Below are 15,163 nucleotides of genomic sequence, written 5' to 3'. Positions count from 1 at the left end.
CACACATCATCTGACACCCATCCTCCCCACTTACAACATGCAAAGAGTGAAGAGAGCTCCATGAAAGATTTATACCGACCAACTGAGGTGGTCTCCCTTAGAAGTGGAGTGGAGGCCGGCAGTTGGCGGTGAAAAAGGAGGGAGGGAATTCCAGGGAGAGTCCCTGAGTATCTGAAGTGTGATTTTGTATTCAGAGAGGAGATTAAGTATTCTGCTGCTCAGCAGTGATCAGTCTCACAGAGGCTTTCACTGAGCCTCCGTCACACGCTGGATCCTGCAGATTGCATCTTAACAGAGTTGAATGACAGATAGAAGGAGACACTTGTTCCTTAACACTAATTCCAAAATCCAACTTGACTGAGAAAAAAACTTTGAAAGGGTCATAGCATAGACTCACGTGGACACATGTGGTTCAGGTTTCTAAGAAGAGAACTCTTACTGTAAAATGTACACAGCTAAGATCCTTTCAAAGCAGACAATGTGCCTTTTTTCACCCTTCTGTCTTGTTTAAGATATGTTTTTCTCAAGGGTAACGTTATACTTTTCATTCTACTTTTTGACCATGTGGATTGGCTCAGAGGGAACGTTCAGAACAAAATGTGCTGCACAGTAAATCCCTGTGAATACACTTATGTCATCATCCTGTCACTTTAACAGGCGCCGTCTTTGAATGTTTTTGTAAGAAGCTTTTACTTCAGTAAATCTTGGTATCTGATTTGCCTGCATGAGCTGGTCGAAACTTTTCCCAGAGGGACTTTAATATGACTTGAAACAGATTCACACCTGTGTAGACCAATTTCACTGCCTGACACCACATATCACCAGTGCTCTGCCTCCTGCATGACGAAGTGGGTAAAAGGACCCGCACTGAAGTAAAAAAAAAAAAAAAAAAGCGCTGTAATGAGAGGTAAACAGCTCTCATAAACAACTTATTTGTGAAACTCCTGCAGCGCTAAATCAGTTAGTCATGCATCAACCTCTCAAAACGTGAGTGCAGGGGAGTCAAATTACTTTGGGAGCCAAGCCTGCCAGCAAAGGAGACATATCTGGCTCTGTCACATAATATAATTAGCTTAGGCTGCCTTGCGACTGCATCTCCTCTGCAGCACTTCAGTTTCTTCTTCACTTTGTAACAGCTCACAAGGTTCACGAATCGGAGATACTCCGGCTTCCTGTCCTTATGATACAGAAATGATATTTTTCCCCATGCTGTGGGAGCTCACAGCTGGCACTTGTGCACAAAAAAAAAAAAAAAATCTTGAGTGGATTTTTTTCTACAAGGCCCAAATACATCGGAAACTCCGCAGAGGTTACACGCATACGCGCATCAATACCTGTTTGTATTGCTGTTTACCCGTGCACCTTGTGTGTGTCCCTGAGGCACCTGAGGAATGTGCGCTGCGGGGCCCAACGCGGGAGCTTCCCTGCCTCGTGAGTTACTCGGCGTGCGCGCGCTCCCGCCCGCCCAGATCACCGACACTTCAATTAACTACGCTCGCTCGATAGGGCACGCGCACGAGCGGGAGCGCCGGACAAGCTCCCAACATGCACGCCGGTAACCATCAAATGACACCGGACACGTGTTGTCATATTTAGCTGGTCTGGATCCAAAATTAATCCCGAGCCCGAGCTCCGGTGGAGTGAGTTGTGGAGAAGCGCAGCTCGCAGCCTCGGTCCTGTTCGATCCCCGCAGTCAGCGGCCGTACAATGAGGTTGGGAAGCATCATTCTATTCGTGGCTCTCTGCTCTTTTAGCGCTTATTATATTTACGAGCCCATTCCCGAGGAGATAGAGCAGAGATGGAAACTCATGCTGACCAACTGCTTCTTCAGAAGTCTCAGCCACCTGGTAAGGAAAAAAAGAAAACAAGCAAACAAACAAAACTACATTCCCGCAGACTGTACTTGAGGCACTGACAGTTACTTTGGAATTAAAATGATAATATACCTAAACTAAAAGGCTGTCCAGCACCGTGGGGCTCATGTTTTACTTTAACACACATTTAAGGAGTTTAGCGTCAGAATAACTGGAAAACTTGTGTTGCTGTTTAATTTGGTCTGTCTTGGTAAATTAGGTGGCAGGTTAAACGTTTAATGCATTTTGCTGATGTCGATATACATGGTGGTTACACCAGATTATGTCAGATGCTAATCCGTGTGTTGTATAGTCCTGCTCACCTGTTCTAATAATAGAGCCTATTAGGGAAACTGGACTGTTTATGAGCGCTGGACGTCTGCGGTTCACTGGAGCCCACCGTGGTGCGTCTTCACCGTTACAATAAGGTCGTGTATATGCGCTTATGACGTCAGTGTGGGAATGAATAGGGTCTTTATTATTATTATTATTATTGCCACACTGTTACTCCACGACGTATTAAATAAATGCATCAATAAATATTTCAGATTCACTGGGAAAAGCGCAAAGTGCAAATCTCCTCTTACACAACAGGACAGTGTCATCTGTGCTGAGTGCAAAGTTTGGAAAATGTCAGTTCTTTATAAACTGGATTTGTATTTTCGAGAGAGTAAATATTATTAGAAATCCCATAAAGAGATCCTGTTTGTATTTTTTTTTCTTGTAATATCAAATTCATCAGACTATTATCATTTTAAGACTGGTGGTACATAGCTGCCATACCCTCCAGGCAGACTGCCCATTATTTTAAATGACAGTTTACCTGCTGAATGTCTTTTAGTGAAATGATGGTTTGGATAGTGTAGACACTGAGTTTAAGTGTCATATGTGTCCTCAAAGTAAATATTCAACATTTTTACTTAAAGATGAATTAACTGTATTTTTATGGAGATTTAAGTTACTAAACTATTTTCTTTTTCTTTTTCTTTTTTTTTTTTAAGCAAATAGCCATTTTTTGTTTTTGAGACTGATGAGCATGTGATAGTACATAGAGATTGGAGTGGATGACTCCTTGCTGACTTTGTTATGGTCACAGTAAAAGTGCATCAGCTGATAAACCTCATGCAAGCTGCTGAAAGTCTGCCTCCTTTGACATAATGTACTATGAGTCACACATTTATAAGTTATTCTTTACTTCATAATTTTGTGAAAGATTTATGACCTCTGCAGGGAGTTTTTAACATTTTACGAAGCCTGTCTCTTTCACTCTGTTGTATTGTCACATAGTTTATCAGCTTAGCTAATTCTCCTTTGAATATTATGACTGTTTATATGGACCAAATGGCTTGCAATAGATTTTCATATATGTAAAAGAGAAACACTGGTGGATAATGTTTGAACAATAATAACATTAGTTTTATCTGTGTCTTTATCCTATATCTTTATTTTATATCTCATTCTGTCTTGCTTACCTTTCCAGGCAGACCTCAGTGAATTACTAGGGCTGAAGGACTACATGGGGGTAATGTACTTCATTACCCTGGTTGAAAAGGTAGTGCCTGTGTCTGACAAGCATGTCAAGGTGACAGAAGAGAAGTTTGATGGAGTGGAGGTTGTGCTTTACCAGCCCAAGCAGCCGGGCAGTGTCACTGAACTAAGGAGGGCTGTCATATACCTGCACGGTGGAGGATGGTGCCTGGGGAGTTCCCGTAAGTTGATGGGTTCGCCTGTCCTCTCCTTAATCACAAGAAATTATTGCTGGTTTTTAAAGAACAGATAGATGATGAATGAATAGGTAATATATGCTCTTTTGGCACATTCATCACGCTGAAATCCCATAATTCTATATTGTCAAAGATAAGCCAGAAAGCTTTCACAATTTGTTTAACAAATAGCATGCTGTCTGCAGGAGTGGTGGGAAACTAATCCAAACCCAAAAGACATGGTATGCAGAGTGAGATGTCACGCTATTCTTGCAATCTGTTAAACACCTGTAACCGTTAGAGTAACACAATTCTTGCCAAGACTGTTTCACCTCTTACTCAGTTCGATCTGCATGACTGGTGATTTAAGGAATGGCAGGATGTGATGATTGATTTTTCTCCTCTGTCTTTGCAGGAATGAGTCCATATGATCTCCTGGCCAGGAAAATTGTCACTGAGCTAGACGCAGTGGTTCTCTCTGTGGAGTAAGTATTTAATATATTCTAGATGGCTGTATGCAGACAATACAGAGCAGAAACTGCCGTGATAAAAGGCCCATTAAAATCGGATGGGTATATTAAAATTTTGTCAAGTTTTATATTTATTGTTATTGCACATGCCCGTGATGGCGCAATAGAGTGCAAATATCCGGTGTTCAGTTCTATATTCACTGTTGTAACTTTCCTTTGCCTGAACTTGTTGATAATACTGTATGTGACTGTGGGATGTAGAGTCTGTGTGTGTGTGTGTGTGTGTGTGTGTGTGTAAGGGCTTTGTCTTATCTGTCTCGTCTGAATTCCTGTCTGCAATTTGTTAAGGGTTCAATGAGTAATTCCAGCGTTGCACATTCATCTCAGAATCAGCCATGTGAAACAGTTTATTGATCGAAACTTTCATAGAGATAACACGAACAATGAGTGAAATTCAGAACATGCAACTTCAAATGATTATGTTTAATAAACCTTATTTTGGTAGTGGAGGTGAGATATTAAACAGTTGCTGTAACAACTAAACAAAGAAATTGAGGTATTTATTTAAAATAAATCCAAAATATGAATGTGTAATTACATTTCTTTAACTTCAGTGGATAATTATTACATTACCTTGAAAAAAAGGTTTAAAAACTCCTGATGCTCGGTTGAATGTGTTTTACAAACCATTGCAGATATGTCATTGAAAATTAATTCATCAATGGAGAGTGATTTCAGATTTACATAAGCACAACTTTTTTTCCCCAAAAGTAATTGCTCTTATTTCACCACGTTATTAGATTTTGTATTAATGCCAGAAGACAATTTGTCTGAAGAGATCACTTTTTTAAACAAAACCTCTAGTTGATTCATCAATTTTTCTCCAAAATATTCTGAGTTAATGTGCATTATAATGCAAGTTTCCAAATACATTTAACATCTGACAATTGCAGTGTGAAAATACTGACCACCATTGGGCAATTTACAGCCTGGTTGAACAGCTTAGGAAGAAATATGCATCTTGCAAATATAAGAATTGTATTTTCCACAGCTCAAAGTGTTAATGGTCCTACCAAACCCTTAATCTGCACTTCTCTGTTTTCCAGGTACCGTCTTGCCCCAGCTCATCACTTCCCTGTCCCATATGAGGATGTATACCATGTGGTCAAACATTTTTTCCAGAAAGGGGTCCTAGCCAAATATTCTGTAGATCCAGAGCGCATTGCTGTGTCTGGGGATAGTGCTGGGGGGAACCTGGCAGCTGCAGTCTCTCAACAGGTACTGAGTCAGTTTTTTTTTTTTTTTCTTTCTGTTATAGAAAATATAATATATATATAATATAAGCATTGGTCTATTTTCATAGCCTGTTGTGTATCATTCACTCCTATGAGTGACATACATTCAGCAGGTAAACATATCCATTTACACAATATATCCCAAACACATGCAAAACCCAACAAGCTGCTTGGAAAAATATTCAATGATTCCTGAAGCTAAAGAAAGAGGAAAAGCTGTATTTGCTCTGTCGTGTCATGAGTCACAGCTACCTGAGCAGGAAGAAAAAGGGCGGAGGCTTCCAAACTTAGCAAGGGAAGGAGTTCAGGTCTTTTTTTTTCTTTAATGATGATAACTTAGGTTAGGGGTGTTGGTGAGTCCTCTCACACTATCAATACATTTTCACAAATGACCAGAACACCAAGGTTGAATTTAATGGAAGCACAATGGTAGTAAAGTTGAGTTGAAAAAAACTAGCCACTGCACACAGACAAAAGAATGGTTTTACAACGAAGCACAATGAAGTTTGCAGGCATGCACAGTTCAACAGCAGGCGAGCTGGGATTGTAAACACATCACTCTTCCAATTTTCCAATGGTTTTCTTCAGCAACTGTGCTATAAGCCTTAAAGCCAGGAATGGCTTTACAGAACTCCACATGATATTCCTCCCCATAGCTGTGTATCATCCAATCATTGGCATTGCAGCAGATGCCCATTGCTGCTGGCATGGAAGACCAATAAGACCAATGGTGAGGATCCTGAGTCCTCTGTTTCCTCTTCGCTTATATAAAGAAGAATCAGAGCTGTCGTGGGAAAACCAGAAATGCTGGAGCCATGCTGTCATGGTTGAACATTGCACAAACTTACAAACCTGCAAGCATACCATTTCGCAATACAGAAGAAGTTATTTGTCCATTCCATTTCAATGTAAAGGGATGGGAAAGAAATGTATGTATCTGAAAATCAGAAAATCATTTGCAGCTGCACTCTTGTAAAATCTATACCAATGGAAGGTTCCTTTGTGGAGATTTCAACTCTCTTGATGTCCAAGTCCACTTCTCTGAGAGCCTCACCACTCTACAACTGCCCATAATGCACTTCTCTACACAGACATAGACAAATGTTTTCATATATCTCCACAGAAGCTAAATTACAGCTTTAGTGGATCTACATGACCTCAACCTGAGATCCAGTTTTTTGGTCTCTTTTTTTTTTTTTTGTACATGGCCTGAGCAGGTTTTGGCTGCTCTAGCAGACTGACCCAGTTCATGTATATTCATTAGGTCAGCCTGTTGTTGATCATCATCAAAAGGCTTTGGCTAAGTTTTACTGAAGAAATTTGAAGTGGTAATTGGAGACATAGATAAACACTGGAGCTGATGCAATACGTCCTGTAAACAATAGTGGCGGTAACTTTAGGTCAGATAATACTGATTTATTAACCCTTTGTGGACTAACAGTGAGCATCCTCCAGAGCACATCCTTACATTTTTATAGGCTGTACTGCCATTTATTTTTTATTTTATTTTTTTTTTTTTGGGGGGGGGGTTAATTTGATATACATCAATCCACCTCATATCCCAAATTCTAATGATATTTATAGTCCAATAAATAATTAGAGAGCAATAAACCATAACAAATGAAAAGAGGTTTGTTTGTTTGTTTTTTTTCACACATATTTTTCTAAATGCAGAAATGTCAAAGCTGTACCAGTTCATGTTCACAACCTGATGACAAGTATTCGAACGCACAGCAGGGGACTCTGTGAACACCTGCGGTCTGGATTATGTTTTTGTCTTGTGTGCACCGCTCTGTCATGTTGAATTTGTGATATGAAGTGTGACTCCCCAGATTTTATATGCTCTGTTTTATTTGGTTGCAGTTCAACCTGGACTGACAAATATATAAGCAAGTGGCTTTGCAGATGCTCCCGCTGGCAATAAAAGATTAACAAACAACAAAATTTTACTCAAATTTCATCTGTGTTTTTTTTTTTTTTTTAAATTATTATTATTTATTTTATTTTGTCTGTCTATTTTGTCCTCACAGCTACAAAAAGAGTCTGGACAGCAGATTCAGTTGAAGGCCCAAGCACTCCTGTACCCAGTGATGCAGGCTCTGGATCTCAACACTCCCTCATATCAGCAGAATCAGGACATGCCCATTCTGCCCCGTACCCTCATGGTACGTTTCTGGAGTGAGTATTTCACCAGTGACAAAGCCCTTTTCAGAGCCATGATGGCTAACACCCACAACAATCCTGAGTCTTCCAGCTTGCTGAAGTTTGTCAACTGGAGCGCCTTTCTGCCAGAAACATTTCACAGACATTACAACTACAGTGCTCCCGCTGTGGTGCAGGGATTCGGAGGGAAGGCAGCTGGTATCGGTGGACCATCTCAGGCTTTTGCTGACCCGAGGGCATCACCCCTGCTCGTTCCAGACGCGGCCTTACACTCTCTGCCTAAGGCCTACATAATGACGTGTGAGTATGACGTGCTCCGAGATGATGGCATCATGTACGTCACTCGACTCCGTGCTGCCGGCGTTGAGGTGACACACGAACATTATGACACAGGATTTCATGGAGCGCTGATGTTCACCGTTTGGCCAACTGACTTCCTGATTGCACGTCGCATGACAGACAACTATGTCAAGTGGCTCAAAGAAAATTTATAGAAACTCTTGACTCTCAGTATTCATTCCATTTTTTTTTCCACACAACGCACCAATCTTTGTTTTATTTCCAGACTAGTGTTCAAATTTTTGTTGTTTATTTCTTTATCTTTGTTTATGCTATTTTTCTGTAAATATATTGACTCGTGTATTTTAATGCATTAGATTGCATTAGAACAGGAAACAGCACTTAACATAGTATAGTTCCAATAAACTTACATAAAATGGTACAAGTACAAGCCCATAGATAGGTATCATCCCTCATCTAGTCTTATATCGCTCATAGTGGTCTTATTGTCAAACCAACACGATATTTCACTACCATCAAATTTGTTGTATTGTGGCTATCCCATTAGGGGATGTAAGAACTTTGTAAATGTCCTGGTAAAGCAGAATAAGAAATAAATATGTATTCTATGTAGGCAAAATGAACATTTATCAACTGGGGCAGCTGACACTGGAAAAATCAGGGGTTGCTTTGATGCATTTGTGAAAGCAAAACAAATGATGGAAAGTTGCCAAAATTGCATCAAAGATTGGCAAGAGGTATTCCTTAAAATACAGCAACACCGAGACAGAACCAACCTTTGTTTGTGACTGTACAGTAAATGTTAACAATACAAGGTGCATTATAACGTTGTTAGTCTGGCATCACAGTTCCACCATTGCCATTCAGAAGAATAAAAGTGTGTCTGCTTGGCTGCACATCGGAGCCACATTCCATAGTATGGAGTTCTATTTATTTATTGAGTTAAATCCGCCAAACTTTCTTCACATCATGCGCGTACATTTTTGAGCTAAGCTGAATGTGATGCACTAATATGGCAAAAAAGGATAATGTCATAGAGGGACATTATATAACATTTATTTGGGGCCTTGATCTTTGCAGTGGATATCTGTGAATTTCAAGAGCTCCTTGTAATAACATTTATAGGTCTAACTCTGAAGGTACCAACCCCTTCTTTTTTCACCGCAAGTTCAAATTAACTGGTTTGCAACTGATAAGCGCAGTCATCAAAGAAAACAAATAAGAACGAGGCCAAGAGTAGAGCTAAGAAAAAGAACAAATTAAATAATTTATTTACCCTTCTTCATATTAACAATAACATTTAGGGTTTGATTCTTTTAAAGGATACTGTAAGATCAACCACCAGTATCGTGGTTATATTTGTGTGAATATGGCTACAAAGACTGTATGTATGGGGTTAGGGTTAGTTTGTTTTCCTGGTCAGCTTTTAGTTGCTGAGGTCCCCTAATCATGTCAGGTAGCTTATTTGGATGCCTGTTCTCCGTATATGTCTTTTATCCCTCTGTTTGGTTTGATGTCAGCTTCTGACTTCTGCGCACGTGGGACAGCTTACGAAAAGATCACAGAGGTAAAGGTTATTCAAATGTCATCCTCTATACGACTGTTAATGCTGTTTTAAGCTTTACTGTTCAAAAGGACTTCCTTATGAAGCAGATGGAAGTCTCATTTTCTCATTTTTCAGACTATACATACACAATATCAAACACATTACACCTTTACAGAGATACCTGGTTCTTGGTCTATTTTGTTTTGGATACCCTGTTGGAGTGTGTATGTTTTGCAACATTTTTCATTTTAATATGATCAATAATTTGACTTGACCTTTCACTCCTGTAAAATCACAGCCAAACTAAAACAGAACAAGAAAAAGAAAGAAGTACAGAAGCGCTTTGCCCAGTGGACGTGAATGTGAGCAAGATGATATTCTGAGAAGTTTATTCTGTGACACATAAAACCCACTTGGCGCCACTTAGGTGAAGCATTCCTCATTGGATCTGTGGAGCGTTCTTATAGCTGAGTGAGAGAGTACAGTTGATCTTGTTTTTCTCTGGATAGCAGAGAGGATGATGCACAAGTACGAATGGACCATTTGTACAGAAGCATGATTCAAATAGGTCAGCCTAGTTCATCATGACACATTAAACAAAGCATCCTACACCTCCTCAGTGCAGAGACTATTTATGTGCCACACTATGCTGGTCATTTTCTATTGTACACTGGCCCTGTGCGCAGGTGTACATGAAGGCCCCCCCACCCCCACCCCCCCCAAGTATGTGAAATGGTGTGACTGTTCCCAAATTCCCTCAAAGCTATTGAGAGCTAATAACAGTAACGTGAAATGGATTATAACAGAGGAGTCCTTGGGACTGTTCATAATATACAGTAGTTTTGCAGATTATACCTACATTCATATAGAATTTTCTCTGTTCGCATGGAGGAATGTGAGCAGCATGCACACGCAGAGCTCATGCAAACACTTACATATTTGCACCTCTGTGACTATAGACTATTTATAAAGATTGGTATTAAATCCTAATTTTAAATGATAGTTCTCAAAGCCAAAGACTTAAAGTATTTTGAGATTCATTTTGATAGCTCATTTCATATCAGCACATTACAAACAGCAACCTTCCTCAAAGTCTTTATAAAGACTTTATGACCTTGAAAAATTAGTACTTCAGTGGCCTCAGTTGTCTGAATTGCAAAACTGAATCATCTTTCAAAAGTATTGTTACGTTAGAAATATCACATTAAATGTAACTGAGAAGTTTGTGTTTTGAATTTGTCCTCAGATGTCCTTTTGTGCTGCTTTTTTCTCATTGGCTCTGTCTCAGTACCACTCCTCCAGCTTTTATTATGAAATTTGAAACCCGGACACAGAACATTGTCCAATATTTCAACCTTGCTTCTTTTAGTTTTTTGTTCGAGGAAAGATGCCAATGTAAATGATAGCTCAAGTGTGTTGTGATAAGTAATGACAAGAAGGCAACTGAACCTGTCGGTGGTTAGAAGTAAGGTTTGCTTGTGTCTTTAATGGGGATTTAGGGCTTTAGAGCATTATGGGTTACTGATAGTTCAAGACGAAGGAGCCTTTTATGAGAACTCAGACAGAAAAATGTGTCAGAAGATGTCTAGAAAATATCAGGTGATTTCAGTAAATCTAAGATAAGTTAACTGATAAGTTTGAGGAATAAAAAAAAAAATTATTTATTTATTTATTTTTTTTAAATTTGTATTTATTGGAAAGACAGAAAGGCGCAGAGGAAATGATGTATTCCTCTTGTGTAGGGGTGTGGGGGTTTGCATTTTGTGTGTGGGAACTGAAGGAAGCAGCTGTTTGCTTACACCATTACACATGAATACATACATTGACACAAATGAAACAAACATTGCACAGTGACAGTGATGTACTGCTTACACATTAGTCAAATCCAAACTCTTTAGCTGTCACACACATGAAAAACGTTTTTGAAACCCAGACTCTTCTCACAACATTTTACAATAACACTTTTGAAAACAAGGGGCTTCTTGAAAATAAAACTCCTGCCTATGACTCAGTTGTGAGGGTCAGAGTTTAAGGTGCTGCATAACTCTGCCGGGTGGGATCAGCTAAATCCAGGACAAACAAAGACAACAGAGATAAAGTCATGCATCTGTTTTTCTTGACCGAGTCAAGGGGACAACTGCTTTTAGTCTGTAAGAGTTAAGAAAGGTCTGTTTTGCTGTGTTTCACAACATGCAGATAAAAGTTCTGCAAAATAAAGCGTCATATTATGAAGTAACAGGAAATAACTGAGAAAATGTTGGTCATTAGTGGATTATTTTTAAAACCAATGTACCATGTCGTTGACAGAGCTCTAGTTTCAATTCAAGTTCAATATTGCTGATAACATACTAATGGCATTGGCATTCATACTCTCACCTTGTCAATATCCATCATTCGCACGATTTATATTATTTTATATCAAAACTGTTACATTAACATGTTGACTTTACCCCATGAACGTGCCCAAAGTAGCAGTAACAAGAACAAAAAATGGCTTCACCTTATTACAGGGTAACAGTTTTTGTTTTTTTATTAATTTTTTTTTTTTTCAGCAAATACACATAAAATTCAAAATGAATATATAGATTTGTTTGCATAATTAAACTGAGAATTAATAAACACACAAAAAAAACCCAATAAACTCTGGCCTTTGAATTTATTAAGTCAATATGAAATGTAACTTCTAAATGTTCGTAGATATCTTGACACTTATAACTTATAAAACATTAGAATCTGTCACTACAGCAATATATCCATATTAATATACAAAACAAATATGTTCAACAATGTAATACACTGTTAATAATCCCAGTGTGTTTGAGAAAAGCCAAATGGATGACAACTGTATCAAATGAAATAGGTGAATAAACAGCGTTATAATGGAAAACAGCTTTTTCCCAAATGTAATATGTAAAGGCATCACTATGTGGATGTGATATTTGACTCTCTTTGCTGCTCTGTCTTCCTGAGCAGCTTCCTGAGTTTAGTGAACAGAAGATCTCTGAACTTGTCACCCATGAAAAAGTAGAAAATGGGGTTGATGACACTGTGCAAGAAAGCCACAGGTCGGCTCAAGATGTACATGACCTTTATGTACATCTTTGTACACACTTTAAATTCTACCCCATCCTGCCAAGATGCTATGGCAATGTTTCTCATCACGTGGTAGGGCGTGTATAAAATCATAAATATTGCTGCAGCTGACAAAACGACTCTGAGGGGCCGCTTGTATGATGCTGTCCTGCGCTGTAGACTTCTGTCTTGGAGTTGGAGCAAATGTGCAATATGGTAGGAGAAAGCACAGAGCGCAAGCAAAGGAAGAATGTAACCCGTCAAGGTTAGCCCCAGGCTGTAACCTAATTCATGAATATTTCCTTTGAGGCTGGCAAAGTCTTTGCAGTGACTCTGGTTTCCACTCCACATGTCGTGAACCAGCAGTGATATCATTGGGCCCACCTGCAAGTTGACGGCTAACCAGGTCAGCCCTGTCACAATCATGGCTGTCTGTTTCTGTAGCAGGTAGTGGTTCCGTGTTGGATGTTTTATGAGCAGGAAGCGATCCATGGAAAGCCAAACCATAAAGAGGATAGATGAGTAAAGATTTACATGCAGAACGTAGCGGTTGATAACACAAACAATGGAATTCGTTTGTAAATGCTGCTTTGCGTAGAGGTAGGAGAGACGGGGCAGAGTACAGAGAAAAATGAGGTCAGACACTGCCAGGTTAAACAGATAAATGTGGCAGCTCTGCCAACTTTGTAAACAAAATATGTAAGCGAGTACGACCAAAAGGTTGCCAGGGAAACCAAGGAAGAACTCGATGGCGTAAAATGGCGACAGATAGTATCTCTCCAGCACATTGCATATTGTTGTACAATTGCAATCCTACAGAGAATAGGAAGAAAAAGAGAGACATCAGAGGAGGTGAAAATGGAGGAAAACACAAGGAAGTAAATAAGAAACAAACTTGTGAATAATGATGCCAACAGCTTTCGACTGTGAACTTAAAGGACAGTTTCCAGTAACAGATACAGTAGAAACTAGCTTTAGTATGAGACCTAATAACACTGGGCACGGCATTAATATTGTACACGACACAATATTGTTAACACTCACCATCGTGTTGTTCTACAAGCTGGTAGCATGAATGCAGAGTGAGACGGGGAACAGGTGCAGCCACTATCTGAACACTGGAAACAGTAAACATAAAAATGCTGAGGGTAGTGCCTTAAAGAAAAGATCACATGCAGCTACAATAGCTGATGGTTCGATCATATGCCTGGGATGAATGACACTGTGCCGTTTGCATATGAAAATGAAGACAGATATCAATTCTCAAAAAACACACCTCCCCCCCCCGGTGAAGCAAATTAAAATAGAGAAGGCTGCTAAAAGTTCATGCAGCCATCTAGAGCATCTATTCCTCTTTTGCTTGTTTGTAACAATTAAAGTGATGTGTCCTATGCTAAATTGTGACCACTTGTCTAAATGTTTGGGTCTTTCTACACTCTCTTTATGTTCCCTTTTAGAATCTCACAGAAAACTTGTCCATCTGTCATTTAATTGGCAAGAACTGGCAACATTTTTTATCTTTCCTTACACTTTCATTTGGCACAGCACATTTCCTGACTTGCTTTAATGGACAGTACAACATCAGAGTTTAATCAGTATCTGATGAGTACTTTTCCCTCATCAAATGAAATTTAAATTGATTTGGATAGCTGCCCTTTTCCCATTTAGAATAATTGATTTAGCCTTTTTTCCAAAATATTGATTTTCAAACTGTTCCAACCTCTGAGTAAGAGTAAAGTAGAAGCACAAAAAATGATCATCTTTTATGTTGAGATAGATGGGAACACAGTGCAGTGCAACTATCAGCATACAAAGTAGCGCAAAGTGGTGATTCTTCATATCACATCTCCATATGTTCAATTAGTTGGACGGGTTTCCTTGAGTTTGCCCAAAACTTTCTTGAAGCAATGACCAAAATCTGAATGACTGACTAACCTAAGCCTCAACCCCCCCAACCTCACGCTCACATTAACCACTGTTGAGATTTCTCTATTATTGAAGGTCAGAACCACAATTCAGATGCCACACTGAGGTAAACTTCAAATTGTACATGTAACAGGAAATACTGAGAGGGGCTTGAAATGCAATAAAGGGATGTCAAATGTGTGGTAGCGAGGATTCGGAGGCACCGGATGAATACCAAAGCTTGAGGTGTAAGCCCAGGCCGACACACACAGACAGAATCAGGGGACAACTGAGGACGAAAGAAATGGGAGGGAAAATAAACAAGGCAAAATATCACAACCATTTCAGTACATAAAAGTCAATAGTCGTTTTTTCTTTAATTATTATTTTGTTCCATTGTTTCATTATTGTGATGCACAGAAAACCTCATCTCTGCGCAGTGTAGTAATGTAATAAAACTATGTTGAAAACTGAGATGAGAATAATAATTTGAGTTGTTTTGGAACTTGGCCTGGAAAATAACGTTTGCTTATTTACATAAAACGTGAAGAAAATCGCTCATAAAAAAACAATGCCAACTTTTACCAGTGATGAGAAAATTCCATCTTTACCTTCGTCAAACATCGTGTTATCCATTGAAAATGCCCTAAAGCAGGTTATAACGGAAGCATCAAGTCTAAGTGACTGCACTGTGTAATGTACAGCATCATCTGCAGCTGCTGTGCTTCAACCTGATCTGCGTGCAGCTTTTGAAACCAAAGTTTTCCATCTGGGTGAGGTGATAAAAGATAAGTGAAATGCGGTTATTTGTTTTTTGTATTTTGTTTTGCTGTTTGTTTGTTTGTTTGTTTTTGT

The 15,163-nt window shown here is 39.2% G+C and overlaps 2 protein-coding genes across 2 annotated transcripts; one reads left to right on the top strand and one right to left on the bottom strand.

The window, feature by feature from the left end:
• Window positions 1-1,275: 1,275 nt before the first annotated feature.
• aadac (arylacetamide deacetylase) lies at window positions 1,276-8,694 on the top strand. The gene is made up of 5 exons (XM_029517844.1): window positions 1,276-1,848; window positions 3,335-3,563; window positions 3,973-4,042; window positions 5,134-5,305; window positions 7,353-8,694. Exons 1-5 carry the CDS (start codon window positions 1,708-1,710, stop codon window positions 7,977-7,979), a joined length of 1,239 nt encoding a protein of 412 aa, XP_029373704.1. The 5' UTR covers window positions 1,276-1,707; the 3' UTR covers window positions 7,980-8,694.
• Window positions 8,695-11,012: 2,318 nt separating this feature from the next.
• Window positions 11,013-13,616, bottom strand: LOC115053263 (succinate receptor 1). Its single transcript, XM_029517845.1, has 2 exons — window positions 13,448-13,616; window positions 11,013-13,216 (listed from the first exon to the last, which is right to left on the bottom strand). Exons 1-2 carry the CDS (start codon window positions 13,448-13,450, stop codon window positions 12,254-12,256), a joined length of 966 nt encoding a protein of 321 aa, XP_029373705.1. The 5' UTR covers window positions 13,451-13,616; the 3' UTR covers window positions 11,013-12,253.
• Between the last annotated feature and the right edge of the window lie 1,547 nt (window positions 13,617-15,163).

The sequence above is a fragment of the Echeneis naucrates genome, chromosome 13, assembly GCF_900963305.1.
Source record: "Echeneis naucrates chromosome 13, fEcheNa1.1, whole genome shotgun sequence".
NCBI classification, from domain to species: domain Eukaryota; kingdom Metazoa; phylum Chordata; class Actinopteri; order Carangiformes; family Echeneidae; genus Echeneis; species Echeneis naucrates.
Note: the sequence above shows the minus strand (reverse complement) of the source record. Positions and strands in the feature narration are given on the sequence as shown.

Excerpts from the sequence above, each read along its gene's own strand:
- aadac (XM_029517844.1), top strand. The coding sequence starts at position 1,708 with ATGAGGTTGGGAAGCATCATTCTATTCGTGGCTCTCTGCTCTTTTAGC. Across the intron at positions 3,564-3,972 it reads ATGGTGCCTGGGGAGTTCCC|GAATGAGTCCATATGATCTC; the intron begins GTAAGTTGATGG and ends CTGTCTTTGCAG. Across the intron at positions 5,306-7,352 it reads CAGCTGCAGTCTCTCAACAG|CTACAAAAAGAGTCTGGACA; the intron begins GTACTGAGTCAG and ends TTGTCCTCACAG.